This window comes from Lipotes vexillifer, unplaced genomic scaffold, assembly GCF_000442215.2.
Source record: "Lipotes vexillifer unplaced genomic scaffold, Lipotes_vexillifer_v1.1 scaffold1693, whole genome shotgun sequence".
NCBI lineage: Eukaryota > Metazoa > Chordata > Mammalia > Artiodactyla > Lipotidae > Lipotes > Lipotes vexillifer.
In genome coordinates, this window is record NW_006782186.1 from 591,216 (window position 1) to 609,182 (window position 17,967).

The 17,967-nt window shown below is 52.8% G+C and overlaps 1 protein-coding gene and 1 non-coding gene across 3 annotated transcripts in view; both read left to right on the plus strand.

The window, feature by feature from the left end:
• The window catches only part of DGAT2 (diacylglycerol O-acyltransferase 2), a 30,585-nt gene extending 17,365 nt beyond the window's left edge, over window positions 1-13,220 (plus strand). For both annotated transcript variants that reach the window (XM_007455035.1, XM_007455034.1), the window contains 6 exons: window positions 2,445-2,552; window positions 2,942-3,012; window positions 9,203-9,407; window positions 9,993-10,167; window positions 10,985-11,187; window positions 12,919-13,220. In XM_007455035.1, the coding sequence (XP_007455097.1) occupies window positions 2,445-2,552; window positions 2,942-3,012; window positions 9,203-9,407; window positions 9,993-10,167; window positions 10,985-11,187; window positions 12,919-13,073 (917 nt within the window). In that variant the 3' untranslated portion in view covers window positions 13,074-13,220. The remainder of the gene's footprint in view (window positions 1-2,444; window positions 2,553-2,941; window positions 3,013-9,202; window positions 9,408-9,992; window positions 10,168-10,984; window positions 11,188-12,918) is intronic.
• Window positions 3,553-3,624, plus strand: TRNAE-UUC (transfer RNA glutamic acid (anticodon UUC)). Its single transcript has one exon. It is a non-coding gene; the product is annotated as a tRNA-Glu (tRNA).
• Window positions 13,221-17,967: the final 4,747 nt, after the last annotated feature.

Sequence of the window (17,967 nt, forward strand, 5' to 3'; positions counted from 1 at the left end):
GCGTGTCCATGCTCTTCCTGGGCTCCACTGCCGCGTCCCTGCAGTGAGCAGCCATAGGCTGCCCGCTAACGGGCCTTGGGGAGCAGAGTTTTGAATCATCAGCTTGACCATGATGTGTGGGGTGGGGTGATTGTAAAGGTGGGTCCTGAACCTTCCGCATGTGGAGCCAGAAGTGGTTTGCATCTCCTGGCCCCAGGGGGGTTGGTTCCTGCTGCAGCCGCATGATCTACTGGGATAGATCAGGGAGCCCACTGTTCATACTACTGGGATTAGACTCTGAGAAAGGCAGGTTGTTTGGTGGGTGTAATTCATTTTTGCTCAATAAACCTTTCCTGTGTTGGTTGCTAGGGGTGGAGAAGTTCATCTGACCTGGTTCCAGCTCCCAAGGAGCTCAGGGACTGAAGGGCCATCTGCTGGAAGGAGTCTAATGGGGGACGCAGATAACGATGAGACAGATGATAGGGGCTGTGGACACACAGGGGTGAGAGGGAGTGGGGCCTGAGAAAGTCCAGAACTAGAATGCAGTCTCTGGACTCTCCATCTGTTCTCTTTCCTCCTCCCAGGCTGCCTTAGCACCAGAGTGAGGACAGTGGGTAGGGACTCCCACCTTCCCAGAGAGCCCAGACATCTGGGCAGTGCAGCCTGGGGCTCTGCCCCCTCTGATCCCGCTACCCCTCAGCCAGAGTTAGGCGTTTGATGGCAGCTAGGTTTCCCGGCTGCTCAGACCCTAGCCTGAACCTCATGGCCCTGCCCAGGCCCACCTGGAGCATCCATCTAGCCGCTGAAGGCGCTTGGATACCTGTGGAGTCTAGGGGGCTTGTGACCCCTTTTCTAGGCCTAAGGATGGGGACCAGAGGCAAACTGCTCAACAATGTGAGTGACTTTGTAAGTGGCCTTAACTTAGTCATAGCCGCTCACCAAGCTGCCTCAGGTACTTCACAGTTTGCCTTTAACAGGGTTTTACAGGCTGCAAATGCTTCCCTAGAGACTCACCTTCCCTGTCTGTGACGTCACACTCCTGAGCTCGTCCTGAAAAACTGGACACCTGGCCACTCTATGTTCACTGCCTCTCCCAAGATAGTTGTACCACTTTTAGCTACCTTGGGGAGAGGCTAGCTCAGAGGCTTAGAACAGGACCGCGTTGTGGATGACAAGGGACCACCATTTTCCTGCCCTTAGCCTCATGGAGTGTCTGTGTCCGGCCCTCCCCTCTCCCTCGGGAAACCAGAGGAGGCTGAGCACGGTGGGAAGAAGAGAGCATGGAATCCAAAGCCAGCCAGCCCTAGAGCACCCGTGACTAGTGCAGCGCCCACCAGAGGGTGTGCCTACAACCAGGGTTGGCTTCCCTTCCTAGGCAGTGGAGGGGAGGCTGGACGGAGGCCATGCTTCTCCCGAGCATGAGTACCTGTTGTTCCTGGTCCTGTGCTAAGTGACAGGGGGCAAAGAAGATGTGACCCAGCTAGTGTGGAGAATTCAGAGGTGAGAGGTCCGTGTGGGAGGATAGTGTGATACCGGAGAACGGTTCCTGAGGTGAGGTCTCAGCTTAGCCTTGAAGGCTCGGTAAAAATTGGAAGGATAGAAGCTCTGATGAGGGCTTTCTGTGCCAGGTTATTCAACCTTATGGCCGGCAGGCCCAGAATAAAGGGACCACTGGAAGCTGGTCCCAGGGAGTCTTCAAGTGTCCTGCTGGGGGTTTTGAGAGAGGGACTGATGGGCTCTGGGCTTTGGCCGAGGACTGCCTGGTGCTTGCTTATATTGGAAGGGGGCCAGCCCTCCTCCTGGGGCAGGAATCCCACTCTCCCAGGTCCCTCCAGTGGCAGTCTGGGGCTTCTCATTTTTAGTGAATCTCTAAAGCCTGGTGCAGATTTTGGACTTAATAGTCAGACTTGAGTTTGAATCCTGACTCTGCCTCATTCCTGCTGGGTGACCTTGGGCAAGTTCCCTCCCCCTGTAGCCTCAGTGTTCTCATCTCTAAAATGGGGTAAAAGTCACGCTGCCCCACACTTGAGACAGTGACTCATCCCAAGTCCTGAGACATAGAGGCACTTGGCAGGTCCCTCCCCTCGTCCACAGTCACTATGCTGGACACTCGGGTGGGGAGAACATGCCAGGAGGGGCAGAAAGAACAGCTCTAAGGAGAGCTTCACAAGACATCCACCACCTCTGGCACTGCTGCCCAGACAACATGGAGCCCACGTGCCCCTCGATGCCGGGACAGCCCATCGGAGCCTATGAGATGAGGCTCGTGTCCACGTGAGCCGGCTCCTCCCCTGCCCCCTACCCTGCCCCCCGCCATAGCCGTGGGCCCCCTCTGCCCAGGGCCCCAGCTGTGCCTAGCTTAGTGCCATGGTAAACACTCAGTCACTTGGTGACCCCATGCCCAGAGGGGACTGAAGCCCACCCAGGGAGAACAGGCCTGACCGGGAGCCTTCTGCCCCCTGCAGGAGTGACCTGCAGCGTCATTCTCATGTACACGTTCTGCACCGATTGCTGGCTCATTGCTGTGCTCTACTTCTGCTGGCTGGTGTTTGACTGGAACACTCCCAAGAAAGGTAAGAGCGCAAGTCGCCCTGCCCACCCCCTCGCCCTCGGGACACTCCCTCCTGCACAAGCTGAAGTCCTCGTCACGGGTGCTACCCCTTTTTTACTTAGCATCTACTATGTGAGTAGCATTGGGCTAAGCCAGGCTGTGCTTCTGGATGGGGGGGGAGGGGGGAGGTTAATAGTGGCTCTAAGGTCACACAGTGGTCCTCACAGAGCTCACACTCAATCCAGGGTTTGCAAAATGTGAGGGAATGAACTTGGAAAGGGGCCCGGGGGAGGGAGGAGGATGCTGCATAGGGCGCTGGTCACCTAGCTCGGGGGTTCACAGTGGCTCTGCCTGAACATCACTCTCTCCCACTCCTACTCCTTCCCAACGCTGTATTTTGTTCCCTGGAAGGTGGCAGGAGGTCACAGTGGGTCCGAAACTGGGCTGTGTGGCGCTACTTTCGAGACTACTTTCCCATCCAGGTAAAGACTTGTGGGTGTTATCTTGGGAGGGTGGGAATGGATGGGAAATCTGACTTCGAGCCTTAACCCACCCATGCACAGTGACCGCATGTGCTGGGTTGAACCATGTGACATCTCCCACTATGAGCATCTGTGGATACTCTACCCCACTTTTTGCAGGATTTGAGGCAATTTAGGATACGTATAATGCTATACCAGGTAAAAAAAAAATCAGGACTTCGGGGAAAATATACAAGTATTTCACCCATAAGGGTCAACAGAGTTGCAGTGGTTGAGCTTCATGGTCACCTCTGAGCTTCCTGGCAGCCAAGGCAAAAAGGGAAACATGATAGTTATTGGTCCTCATTTTGGGAAAGGAAGAAGTTTGTTTATTTCTTGGGGAAACAAGAGTTGTTCTAGCATTTGGATCTAAAAGGTGTTTCAGATACTGAGATCCTGGGTGATGTAAGGAGCAGGTATAATAGCAGATATTATGGCCATTGCTTGTCTGCCTTTCAGTGAATATTAAAGTCATAACTTAAAATGGAATTGATTGGGAATTCCCTGGTGGTCCAGTGGTTAGGACTCAGCACTTTCATTGCTGTGGCCCGGGTTCAATCCCTGGTCAGGAACTAAGATCCCACAAGCCACAAGGCGCAACCAAAAAAAAAAAAAAAAAAAAAAAAAAAAGGGGAAGGGGAACGGAAGTGATTTATCAGGAGCAATACTACTAAGGTAGTCCAAGTTCATCTGGGCTGAACCAAGGATAGCAAAAGGTGTGAGGAGCTTTCTTTCCTTCTGAAGCTCTTACAGAAATATCACTTCCCTCAGTCAGTCATGTGTAGGTCACTGGGGGTCCTGGCCATGGGAATTAGGGCCCAGAAAATTTGGTGGGCACTGAATGGAGAGTGAGACCCTAATTGCAGAAGTGCTTGGGGAAGGCTTCTGGAGGCACTGCTGCTGGAACTCCATCCTGAAGCTAAGCAGCACTGAAGGGGCAGGGAAGACAATGAGGGCACCTGAGTTTGAGAAGAAGCCTGGGATGTGGCAGATGGTGAGTAGGTGGAGTGGAGAGGGAGGATCTCCATTTATTGGGAGGCTTCTAGGAGCCAGCACTTTCCCCCAAGGGGTCTGTCCTTTAACCCTCACAGTACCCTGTAAGTCAGGTATTAATTTTATCCCATTTTTACAGAAGAGGAAACTGAAGGTCAGAGAGTAGCACAGCAGAATGAGCCTAATAGGGGGTTGAGCCAAGATTCCAGTTGCTGTCTTGCCTCAAAGTCTGGGTTCTTCCCACCGCAGTATGCTGCGTCCCTATGCAGCAGAGCTGTAGGAAATAAGCTTGGACGAATCCTCAGGCTTCCCTCAGGCTTGGAGGACAGAGGGAGGAAAAGCAGGGCAGTCAGACCCTGGGTGAACCCAGGGTGCAGTCTCCCCATATGAAGCTGGTTTAGACCAAGTTGATCTCTGGGTTTCCTTCCTCCTGCACCACTGGCTGCTCTGGGTCCCCCACACTGGTCTTCTGAGCACCTGCCTTCTCTGGGGCCAAACTCAAGGTCCTGACAAGATAAAAAGTGGCTTGGTCTGGCTTTCAGTTAACATTCTATCAGACCCCCTGCTGGTGGTCTGCAAGCTAGGTTGGCAGGGCAGAGGCATCTGGGCCCTGGTGCATGTTGGTGACGCTGGTGGATTGTGGGTAACTCTGGCAGAATGCTGAAGGTTTTCCCTGCAGGGGAAAGACCTGCCTAGCCAGCTCACTCAGCACCTCAGCCCTGGCACACCCTAGCTGCTGAGGTAACCCAGCAGAAATCGGTGGGGTTTGAAAGTGGAGGCAGCACGTGTGCATGCGGAAGTGTGCATGACGCAGGGTGTTGTATGTTTGCTGTTGTGAGTCAGCAACTGAGACATCCTGGCGTGCTGCCTGGGGGATGTGGCCAGGTAACCCTACATTTCTCCACTGCACTCACAGGACCAGCTCCCTCTGCCCATTCCAGCCTGAGCCCAGTTTTCCCAGGACCTTTGGGGCCAGGATTCCTGCTCCTCCCTTTCCCTGACCCCATCTCTCTGGCTGCAAGGAATCCAAGGCTGTTGTTGCTGGGAGGATGTTGCATCATAGGACCCAACCCTCTCATTTTGGAGGTGAGGAAACTGAGTCCCAAAGAGGGGCAAGGACTGGTCCCAATTGCACAGTGACTGCATGCCAAGGCTAGTACTAGGATCCAGGCCCCAGGTTCTTTCCCTCTGGATCCCTACTGCCTGTTTCTCTGCGAAAGATCCAATCCCAGACTTCCCCACTGGACTGAGCCCTACTCCGTGGATCTTCCTCCCTCTGCTTTGCTGTTGGAGACCTGGGTTGAGGTCCTGCCCTGTCACTCTATTCACTGGCCAGCACTGTTGCTCCCCGTGTACTGCTGGGTCCCTGCAGGGCATAGGGACACAGAAGAGTCAGCCCTGGCCCCTGCCCTTGGCTGGGCTCACCCTCTAATGGATCTAGATGCTGTCACTTTCTGCCCATGGGACCGTGGGCATGCTTTCTCAAGCTCACTGAGCCTCATTACCCTCATCTGTAAAATGGAGCTGCTCATATGATAAAAAGTGGTAAATTATGGTTGGATGTGAGGGATTATATACTCTTTCTCTCTGCTAGGGCCCTTACCTTGGGGGCCAAGCCCCAGAGTGGCCTGCCCCTCAGGAAACCTCTTCAAGGCCAATAGCTCCCCCCATCCAGAACAGGATGACCTGATGACCGCTGGTCAGTGCTGGGACAGACAGGTACCCTTCCCCACTGATCTCTGCCCTTCCCGAAGAACCAAAACAAAACCCCGTGTCCCTTATCTCACCTCTGTTCCAAGAAGACAGCTGGGAGTTGGAGCCACATGACACATGTGAGCTGGCCCTGGGAGGGCCCCTAGGCACCAGGACCAAAGCCAAGCTGGGCCTGAGGCATTATGCCTCAACCTGGGCTCTGCGCTTGCCTGCTGGTTGACCTTGGCCAAGCCCCTGCCCCTTGGGGCCTCAGGCTCCTCTTCTGTGCATGGAGGGTTTGGCCTTAGTGACCTGATGTCAGGGCTGATGCTCTGTGGAGTCGTGTATGACCCTCCTGTCCCACCCCCTTTTCCCAGCCTCTTGCCAATGGTTGGGTAATGATTTCTAACTGTGCCCACCCACCCCTCCCCACTCCCTTATTGGTGAAGCTCTTTGCTCTTTGCCACCAGGGCAGCTCAGCTGGCCCAGAGAGCATCCCTTCTCCCAGCAGAGGTGGGGCTCACGTGTTAACAAGCAGCCACCAGGACCACCAGCTACCTGGAAGAGGAGTGGGCAGTGCCCGGGTCACCTCTCCTCGAGAGATGGGCAGGATCTTTGGAGAAGAGACTAGGAAACACTCTCTGAGCTTACAGTCACCTATCTGTCCATCTGCCTCATTTCACAGATGGACCTACTGAGGCCCAGAGAGGAGGGACTGTCCCAAGGTCACAAAGAAAGTCAGTAGCAGGGCTGGTATAGAAACCAAGGCTGTGTCTGCTTCAGGACCTGTGTTCTCATTCCTTTGTTCCCCTGCCGTGGTGCCCCGCTGTGTCAGCTTAGGCGAGTCTTCGTTCCTCTCTGGTTCTGAGTTTCCTCCTCTGTATGGTGCCAGGCTGGGACAAGGCTATCTGAGCACCCTACCTGCCTGGGGAGGCAGGGTGGGAGGGGCGACTTGCCAGGAATGTGTCCCAGGCTCATGTCAGCCAGCAGGCCTGACCTGGGCAACCCCTTGGGCTGAGACTTTGCCATGGGTAAACAGTCAAGGGACACGAGAGCAGGTATGTCAACAGAGCCTTCATCAGCAGTGTCCTTCCTCCTCCCTCCTGAATGGACACTCTGTCCACCCATGGCGAGGGGAGTGTGGCATGAAGACAGATCAAAGGTGTACAGAGGCCCGTACTTTTCTGGGTGCTGCACCAAGGGCCATTAACCTGCACTGTGCCCCACGGCACCTCATTTAACCAATGTCCCACCGGATAGAGGCTTGGGGGAGGGAGGAAATGATTTAAAGAGCTAGCTAGGGTTCTGCCAGGTGGCCCATCTGTATCCCAGGTCCAGGGAAAAGCACAGCTGGGTGGCCTAGTCTAGAGGTGGAGGATGATTTGCTGTGACCTCCGGGGAAGCAGCAACTCCTTTCTCTAGGTCTTAGTCTCTACCTTGTAATCAAAGGAACGGCCCAGATCAGGGGTCTTCCACCCCATTCTGTGCTGGGGGCTCCCAGGCCCAGCCATCAGCTTAGGAGCAAGTTTCCAACATGGTACTGGCTGCCTCCGCTCTCACCTCAGTGCCTTCCTTGCCCATGGAAACCGGGACAGGGTGCTTTTTCCTTCTGGCTTTCCCGAGAGCTAATGCGGTAGGGCAGACGTGCTCTCTGTGGCAAAACCTCAGAACAACCACCTCTCGAAGCGCGTGTAAAGCTGGGCTTCCCCCACCTCGCTGGCTGTGGATTCAGCCGCTGCTGTTCCCCATTTATGTGGTCGGCAACTGAGGATTACTTGGGGTTTTGAGCAGCTTTAATCTGCTCGCCAAAGGCAAAACGGGAGAAAGAGTACAAATGCCCCAAGCAACAGGGTACGGCACAGGGGGTCTTTCTCACAGTCACACGTATGGGCAGTTACAGAGCTGGGAGGGGTGCCGGCCACCCTCACTCCCATCCCCTTCTGGCCTCCATCACCTGAAGATTCAAATTTCAGTTTCCCGGAGGCCAGCCACCAGCACCCCACGCCCCCCAAACTGAGTGCGAGGTTCTTCCCTCAGTCAGGGAGTTCCCAAATCTGGAGTCATAGAAAACCCAGGCTCTTGACGTTCTGCCGGTGGCCAGGGGCTCTGCTCCAGCTGGCACCAGCGCGGGGCAGGGGGAACCTGGAAGCCCTGCAGGTGGGAATGTCATCAGTGCCACTTCTCCTGAGGCAGGGCAGCCCACTGGACCAAAACGCTCATACCCTTTGACCTGGGAACCGTCTTTCTTGATGTTTGTCTCAAGAATGCAAGCAGACATGAGGACAAAAATAAGGTATTTATGGAAGCAGTATTTCTGAGGGAAATTTTAGAAGCTTTTTAAAGGCCCATCAGTCAGGGTTTGATTACAATTCTATTCCATGTAGCATAGCCGTGAGAAGACATGTTACTGAGGGATTTTGATAAGGAAAAATAGCCATGATATGCTTGGGAGGTAATTATTTAAAAATCATAGCAACCATATGACCTCAGTTTTGTGGTTTTTAAAAAAGAACATGTGTCTATTTGAGTAGAAAAAAAGCTCAACATGTCAGAGTGGTTTATCTGGCTGGAGGTATGACAGGTGCTTTGGATTTTCTCCCTAATTTCCCATATTTTTAAAATTCTCTGATTATTCATTCGTTTTCTAATCCTAAAAGAAAGTGATGTTTTTCTGAGCAAGATGCCAATCCTCTCCATCCCTCTCAGCACCCTCCACCCCATCATGTTTCCTATAATACTGGGTCGGTGCCTCTTGCTGCTCAGGGTTTAGGGAAACTTCGCACCATCCAACCCACCGTCCAAGCCACCAGTCCCAGGGCAGGAAGCCAGTCATCCTTTAGAGCATCCAGGACAGCTTTGTTGATAGCACCGCAGGTGAGCTACTCCAGCTGTACAGCTGACCTCCCCTGCCCCCAGTGTGGCTGGCACAAGGGCTGTGGCCTGTCCTTCTGCTTCCTATCAGAGCCTGAGCTGAGTCTGGCTGCCTGGAAGGAGGTTTCCATTCAGGCCAGCTGCACTGTCCCTTCTCTGGCCAAAGAAAGGGACTTGGACTTTATGCCAATGGAAGCTGGACATCCCTCTTTATCTGAGAGTGACAGGAGTTGCGCTGGGGTTTTAGAGCAGTCACTGTGGCTGTGGTGAGGAGGATGGGCCCAGAGGGAGGGAATGCAGGAGGCTGGCAGAGTGCAGTTAAGAGGACCTGTTGTGTTCGGCTGGAGAAATAAGGGGAGTGAGGGAGAAAGTTTCCCAGCCCCTTCCCAGGGACTCGAAGTCCAAATGGTGACTTGCAAGTACCCGGCACTGAGAACCCAGTGATGAGAGTCTGAGGTCGGAGGAGAGAGTCAGTCCAGTCCTTCAGGCCCAGGCTTCCAGGGGCCAGGGCACACCTAGTGCCTCCCCTACCTCTGGGTGTGCCCCAGTACTCCTCTCTTGGCCAGCTTCCTCTGACCTGAGGTCTTCCCTGCAGCTGGTGAAGACACACAACCTGCTGACCACCAGGAACTACATCCTTGGATACCACCCCCATGGCATCATGGGCCTGGGTGCCTTCTGCAACTTCAGCACGGAGGCCACAGAAGTGAGCAAGAAGTTCCCCGGCATAAGGCCCTACCTGGCCACGCTGGCCGGCAACTTCCGGATGCCAGTGCTGAGGGAGTACCTGATGTCTGGAGGTGAGAATCCACCTCTGCGTGCCCCTGCCTGAGCCACTCCATTGGCCAGGAAGCCAACCTACCGTGCCCTGGTGCCTGGTCCTGTGTTGGAGATGTGGCCTGCTGAGGCACAGTGGGTCAGGGCTGAGTGGGAGAGCTGTTCATACAATCTTCAGGGTTCAACTAGGATAACATCTTCCCTAGGAAGCCTTCTCTGACCCCTTTTCTGGGCGTCCCCAGCCCCTGTGCTGCCCTTTGCACGACTTAATCATCGTCTGTGACTCTCGTATCTGCCCACCTTGATCCCCACCAGCCTGACTTACTGGGATTCCCTAGCACCTGGCACCAGCATGACACAGTTAGGACCTCAGGGAACGTTTGCCAAATGAATGCATTCCCTAAACAACCTTGTTTCATTGTCCCCACTTTACAGATAAGTAAGCTGAGGCTCAGAAAAAAGAATGGCTTACGTGGGGCCATACTTCCAAGTGGCTGGGTTAGGTCTGGGACCCAGGTCCACGGCTCTGTCTATATTTGACCATGTGCAGGGGGTAGGGAGTGCATCCATGGGCAGCCCTGACTGTGTGTCCCCCCTCCACTCCCCAGGCATCTGCCCTGTGAACCGGGACACCATAGACTACTTGCTTTCAAAGAATGGGAGCGGCAATGCCATCATCATCGTGGTGGGGGGCGCGGCCGAGTCCCTGAGCTCCATGCCCGGCAAGAACGCAGTCACCCTGCGCAATCGCAAAGGCTTTGTGAGACTGGCCCTGCACCATGGGTGAGTGCCTCCCAGAACACGTGTGTGCACACGCGTGCACACACCCGTCAACAGCTCTGCGCAGCCCAGGGCAGCAGCTCCTTGCCTCCTGAAGGCAGAACCCAGACCCCAGGAAGGCAGAGAAGGGGGTTAGCTATCCTGTGGGGAAGGGGAGGTTGGAGCCCAGAGGTTCAGGCCAGGGTTGCCCAAGCTCAGGCTGGGCGGCCAAGTGGGCAAAGATGCAGCCTGGGTCTCCTGGGCCCTGGCAGGTGGGCTGAGAGGCCAGCCAAGCCCAGAGGCAGCGCTGTGCCCCAGGGCCAGAGCGTGTCACGCAGGTAGGAGAGCGAAAGGCCAGGAAGGAGGGTGTTGTGGCCCGAAATATCAAGGAAGGCTTCTTGGACGGGTAACCCTGGGGACAGGCAGAGAGGAGCTAGGCAGCTTGGATTTCTCTGACCTTTGCTAGGGCTACATTCTGGATAGCCACCTGTTCAGCACGTTTCACTGGACAAAGCGCACGCACTTCTACGGTCCCATTTGATGCTCCTGCAAAATCCTGCAGGGATGCCACCCCCATTTTCCACTTGAGAAAACCGCGTGAGGCTGTAGTGACCTGGTCAGGGCCACATTGTAAAGCCCTGACATGCTCCCCAGTCACTAACAGGGGCAGAGGGCCTGTCCCCATCTGGCAGTGAGGGGACATGTGGTTTGGGGTCCCCCGGGTGATTCTTGTACACCCCTGACGGAGGGGAGTTTGGCTGGCGTCTGGGGCCTCTAGGGCCGCCAGGAGGAACTGAAGCCAGTGATTGGGCTATGACAGACCCTGGCCTCTCCCTTCCAGAGCCGACCTGGTTCCCACCTACTCCTTCGGGGAGAATGAGGTGTACAAGCAGGTGATCTTTGAGGAGGGCTCCTGGGGCCGATGGGTCCAGAAAAAGTTCCAGAAGTACATTGGCTTCGCCCCGTGCATCTTCCATGGCCGAGGCCTCTTCTCCTCCGACACCTGGGGGCTGGTGCCCTACTCCAAGCCCATCACCACCGTGGGTGAGCCCCCCTTCCTCCAGACCCCGAACTCGGGTGCCACAGCTAGTTTAGTGGCAGAGTTAGGATTCAGATCCATCCCTGGCTCTGATGTCCATGCTCTGAACCATGAGGACGTGGACCTGTTTGGGTGCTGATGGGAATGATCGCTGCGGGAGGGGGATAGGGGATAGGGGATAGTTCCATTACCACGAGCTAAGCTGTGCTAGATGAGAAAACAGGACTCGGCAATTCTGTGTTTTCAGAGCCCAAGTCTATCAGGGAAGACCCCCTTACAGCAAAGACCAATAGGGGGTGTGAGGAGGACGTGCAGGGTGCTCTGGAGGGTCATAATGGACCCCAGGGAGGAGGTGACTCTTTTTTTTTTTTTTATAATTTTATTGTTTTACTTTTGGTTGTGTTGGGTCTTGGTTGCTGCGCACGGGCTTTCTCTAGTTGCGGCGAGAGGGGGCTACTCTTCGTTGTGGTGCACGGGCTTCTCATTATGGTGGCTTCTCTTGTTGTGGAGCATGGGCTATAGGCACACGGGCTTCAGTAGTTGTGGCGCACGAGCTCAGTAGTAGTGGCGCACGGGCTTAGCTGCTCCGCGGCATGTGGGATCTTCCTGGACCAGGGCTCGAACCCGAGTCCCCTGCACTGGCAGGCGGATTCTTAACCACTGCGCCACCAAGGAAGTCCCTGTGACTCTTACACTATTAGCTGAATAGGAATTATCCTGAAAAAGAGGGGAGGAAGAGACTTTTTGTCAGAAACAATAGCCTAAACGAGGTTCCCGCAGCAAGACTGTATAGATTTTTGAGGAACAGATGCAAATCAATATGCCTGGAGCAGAAGCCTGTGAGAAGCGTAGCAAAAAAACTGGCTGCACTTCGCCCCCAGCTGTGTTGTTTTGCGTTCATATGAGACAATTTAGAGGATTCCAAAGAATTATCTATCGTAGGAGTATGTGTGTCTGTGTGCATCTGTTAATGGTTCACAATCTAGAGATCACATAAGAGCGTGGAGGCCGCAAGCCGTGGACTTCAGGGGCCAAAGCTCACATAGATACTTGGAGTTCTTATCAGGGCCAGATGTTTTGCTTTGTACTTTTTCCAGAGAGATCAACTTCCTGCATTTTAGGTCACATGATCCAGACTCACCCTTGACTCTTGTTATACACAGATCCCATACCAGGTCTGACGTCTGTGAGGCAGCAGGGACATTTCCATGCACAGGGTGGCTGGAGAGGGACGGGGTCTAGTGGACGGCGTGAAGGAGTTTGCTCCTCACCTTAAGAATGGAAAACTGGGGAGTTTCCTGGTATCCTAGTGGTTAGGATTCTGGGTTTTCATTGCTGTGGCATAGCCCTATAAGGAAGGATCCCCATGTGATAGGTGAGGAAACCAAGGCACAGAGAGGTGAAGTGATGTGCCCAGAGCAGGGCAAAAGCAAAGCCATTACCTGATCCCACACCTCTCACAGGAGCTCCCAGCTGAGTACTGTGGGTACAGCTGGACTTGATCCTATCTGCTGCTTAGTGGCTGTGTGGCCTTGGGCAGGTCCCTTCCCATACCCCTGGGCCCCAGTCTTCTCACCTGTAAAAGGGACAGCCTGAAATGGAGCACACTCAGCACAGTTCCTGACAGGCGGCTGGCAAGTAGCGCAGGGTCGCTACCATCGGCATTATGGTGGATGCCCAGGGAGCGTGGGCCAAATGGCACTGACTAACCAGAGGCCTCTGCCCCATCCCTGCAGTGGGTGAGCCCATCACTACCCCCAAGCTGGAGCACCCGACCCAGCAGGACATCGACCTGTACCACGCCATGTACGTGGAAGCCCTGGTGAAACTCTTCGACCAGCACAAGACCAAGTTCGGCCTCCCGGAGACCGAGGTCCTGGAAGTGAACTGAGCCTGTCTGCGGGGGACAGCTTCTGGGAGGAACCAGCTGCAAATCGTTTTCCACCAAGTTCTCTAGTGCTTTTTGTTCTGTAAATGTGGAAGCATCATGGGTGTCTGTGGGTTATTTAAAAGAAATTATAATAATTTTGTTAAACCATTACAACGTTAGGTCTTTTTCTAAGAAGGAAAAAGTGAATATTTCAAGCTCTTTCACTTCCAGTTTGTCCTCTTCTAGGTGGTGGCTGTGACCCATCTGGGCCTTTGGTTTCTCAACCAACCTCTCTTCTCCCCTTCCCAAAATTACAGAGAAAACTCAGTGCTGGTTCACTGGGGTGGCCATTAGTGACTCAGGCCAGTTAGATTATTTGCCCTTTGTCCCTGGGGGATGAGGGGCCAGAAGCTTCCTCTAATGCAAACATCCCTACGGCCGGCTACCCCACGCTTGACTGCGGGACCAGCTGCTTCTGCCAAGGGGAAGACTCAGAGGCAACAGGGGTCCCCATTTTGAAGAGCTCAGGGACAAACGTCTGGAATATTCAAGCTCGTGTCTCCTTTCTGCCACCCCCCACGGCCCCAATCTCTGAAATCTGAGCCTGGACTGGCCTCCAGAGAGAGGATGGACGTGGCGGTGATCCCAGGCTGGGGAATGGAGCTGTCCAGTTTAATCATCTCTTGGATTATCAAGACCCACCACCTTCTGGTTGGAGTGCTGGTTTTCCTCAGGGAGCTGAAGACATGGACCCAGCACAGACCCTGCATTGGCCTAAATCACATACTTCTCAGTGGCCTAGGTTTGCTTAACCTACACCCTCAGGAGTGGATGTGGGCGAGGGGTCCCATTTCCTGTTTACAGAGGGACCTGGCCTTCTGAGCAGCGGATTGGTCCAGAACAGAAGTTCCCCGAACCCAAGCCTCATATATTTGTGCCTTTCTGAGGGGGGGCCAGGGAGGAAATCTAGTCCTTTGTGTATTCTGTTTTCTCTTGATGAGATCATTATACCATGTCAGACTTTTGTATATTCCTAAATGAATAAATGAAAATGAGTGTCCTCTATGAGTTATTGCAGGGGCTGCATCTGCATCTTGCCGCTGACACTTGGGGAGACCACCGCCCCCACCGGGCTGCCTGCTGAGCCCTCTCCCCCTTGCTTCTTTGGCCCACATGGCCCTGTGTGGTGTATTAGTTATTAATTGCTGTGTAATAAATTACTTCAAAACTTAGTGGCTGTTGGGACTTCCCTGGCAGTCCAGTGGTTAAGACTCTGCACTTCCAATGCAAGGGACACGGGTCCCATCCCTGGTTGGGGAACTAAGATCCCACATGCCACTGCAGCGCAGCCAAAAAAAAAAAAAAAGACAGAACTTAGTAGCTGCAAACAACAGTGTCCACTTTCTGAGGGTCAGTAATCAAGGTACAGCTTAGCTGGGCCCTCTGCTTCAGGGTCTCACACAAGGCTGCAATCAAGGTATCAGCCGGGCTGTGATCATCCCAAGGCTTGACAGGGGAGGATCCACTTCCAAGGTCATTCTTTTGGCTGTTGGCAGGATTCACCTCCTCACTGGCTTTGACCAGAGGCCACTCCCAGTTCCTTGCCACACGGGCCTTTCTGTAGAGTAGCTCTCAGCGTGGCAGCTGGCTGCATCAGAGAGAGTAAGCAAGAAGAACCAGAGAGAGTGCAAACAGAAGCCACAGCCTTCTATAACCTAATCTTGGAAGTGACAACCTATCCCTTTTGCCATATTCTCTTCATTAGATGCAAGTCACTAGGTCCAGCTCACACTCTTGAGGATTACACACGGAGTGAATACCAGGAGGCAGGGCTCACTGGCGCCCCTTCACAGCTGCCTTCCACCTGTGGTAAAGGCTACTGTCCTGCTGTAAGGTCCTAGAATAGGCGAGCTAGAAAGGTCCGTATGCATCACTCAACCATGTTCCTTGCCCCTGGCCTGAGTTATACCACAAAGAGGGAGGCCTGGCCTGCTGTCACTCTAGTGATTTCATACCACACCTGGATCTCACAACCTGCCACCTCTCTCTGTTCTAATTCCATTCAGTTCAATGAGTACCAAGTACCTGGGGGAACCCTTCCCACCTGAGACTAAAGTGACTTTCCCACTTGCCACTACCTAATGCCTGTCTTTACCATTCACTTCAGGGACCATTCCTCTGTGCCAGAAGCTGTGAGCTGGCTGCGTGGGAGCAGAAACAAACATTGGAAACAGCTGAGGATATGCAGGGTGGTCAGAGCTGTGACGGAGAGGCCCCTAATCCAACCTGGGGTGCCTCATTGATCTGGGGCCCCAGCCTGAGCTGGGACTCAATGGGTGACTGGAAATTTGCCAGGAAGGAGCTGAAGGGTAGAGCAGCAAGTGCAAATTGGGGAGGCTGCTGATTTGAACCACTGAGAGGTGGTGGTGGAGAGGTCTGCAGTGGGGCTTCCCATGGAAGGGCAGGGAGCTGGCTTCTCCAGAGTTTTTCGGTGGGGAGGAGGGCAGGGCAGAGAAGAGGTGCCCTGGAGGCCAACAGAGGCTAGATTCTGTAGCTCCAAGCAGGTCTTAGGCCTCAGGCCACAGAGCCCAGGTTAGAGGACAGACATTTCCTTTAGGATGGAGGAAAGGCCCGTTTTCTGATGCATCTCAGCCCCATACCAGCCCCAGCCTGAGGCTAGCCATGACCCTCATCATCTGGCTCCAGGCTAAACTAGGCCAACCCACAAACATAGGCCATTATTCTCAGCATTAATTTTGTGAAGACTGGATGCCTACTGTGCATCAGGGAACTCCACCATCTCTGCCTAGGAACAGGAACAATAACCAGGCCCCAAATCTTGGAGGGGCCACCCAGGGCAACGTAAGTTCGGCCCTCTTTATCCATGGGTTTTGCATCTGCAGATGCATAGCGCCAACTGTACTACTCTATTTTATATGAGGGACTTGAGCATCCTCTCATTTTGTTATCCACTGGAGGGAGGGGAGTGGAGTAGGGGTGGGGGGCTCTATAACCGATCCCCTGCAAATAGCAAGCGTGTCTAGCAGCCAGCTGTGCAGAGCAGAGGCATGCCTCTCTCTAAGCTGTGTGTGGTGAACTCTAGGTAAATGCTGTGAACATTGCCTTGGGAGAGGGAACTGGAAACTCCTTTTCCAGAAGACCCTCTGCCTTTGGACGGTGGGAGTGGGGCTGCTGTCTCAGCCTGAAGGTCAGTTCCATGATTCTGCTTGTTGTTCCCAGATATGGCCACTAGGGGGCACTGAGGACAGGTCTGAGGCAAACACTGCGCAGCTTCCTAAGCTTTCTTTTCACATTTTGACGCGTATCTAGCTCCTACCCAGGGCTAGAAGCTAGAGATAGATAAAATCACAGACTCCCCAAAGCTGAGAGATAGACAGAAATTCAACATTCACCGCGAACAATTCCTCCTAATCTGGGAAACTTGGCACAGAAAGGCCAACAGACTTGCCCCTAATTACTCAGCAAGTCAACATTCACCGAATTCCTCCTCTTGACAGGGAACGAGGGGCTTCCAAATTGAATGTCCCCGGTTCTCAGGTGCTTGAAATGTAATAAGGGCGACAGAAACGTAAAGCACTCATCTTTTAAAAAACTTTTGCCTCCTTTTATATTCCCTGTCCAGGTTCTAGATGTCACTACTGTCCACCATCATCAGCACAACCAGTCTCCAGCTGTGGTGGGCTCTTCGCTCCTCCCCCTTCCCTGCCCCACTCCCATAGCTGCTTGCTGATGCTGATGCTGACATTTTTGTCTCTCAAATCATTCCCTCCTTTCTCATGCCTGATAACATATACGAATGAGTGTGGGATCCAGCCTGTGACACTGCCCTTACCAGCTGCATTATCATGTCACTTAACCTTTCTGAACCTCAGCTTCCTCATCTGTAAATGGGAATAATCTATATTCCTGAGTAAATGAGATAATAGGTATCTAAATATATGATATAAAAATAAAATGTATTCATCCAGCTCTCTCAACAGGAAATAATAGCTGTGATCATCATCATCATCATCATACCCTTACTGGGTCTTCCGGACCTATTAAATTGAGCTCCCTGTTTCCAGGCCTCTCTCCAGCTCACTGTTCCTGCAGCAAAGTGGCCAGTCTTCCTTATTTTATTTTTTTTAAATAAAAGCTTCATTGAGATATAATTCATGTATCATAAAGCCCATCCTTTTAAAGTATGTACTACAGTCAACTAATCTATGACAAAGGAGGCAAGGATATACAATGGAGAAAAGACAGCCTCGTCAATAAGTGGTGCTGAGAAAAGTGGACAGCTACATGTAAAAGAATGAAAGTAGAACACGCCCTAACACCACACACAAAAATAAACTCAAAATGGATTAAAGACCTAAATGTAAGACCGGACACTATAAAACTCTTAGAGGAGAACATGGGAAGAACACCCTTTGACATAAATCACAGCAAGATCTTTTTTGACCCACCTCCCAGAGTAATGGAAATAAAAACAAAAATAAACAAATGGGACCTAATGAAACTTAAAAGCTTTTGCACAGGAAACTATAAACAAGATGAAAAGACAACCCTCAGAATGGGAGAAAATATTTGCAAATGAATCAGTGGACAAAAATCTCCAAAATATGTAAACAGCTCACGCAGCTCAATATTAAAAAAACAACCCAATCAAAAAACGGGCAGAAGACCTAAATAGACATCTCTCCAAAGAAGACATACATATGGCCAAGAAGCTCATGAAAAGCTGCTCAACATCACTAATCATTAGAGAAATGCAAATCAAAACTACAATGAGGTATCACCTCACACCGGTTAGAATGGGCATCATCAGAAAATCTATAAACTACAAATGCTGGCTGGAGAGGGCGTGGAGAAAAGGGAGCCCTCTGTTGGTGGGAATGTAAATTGATACAGA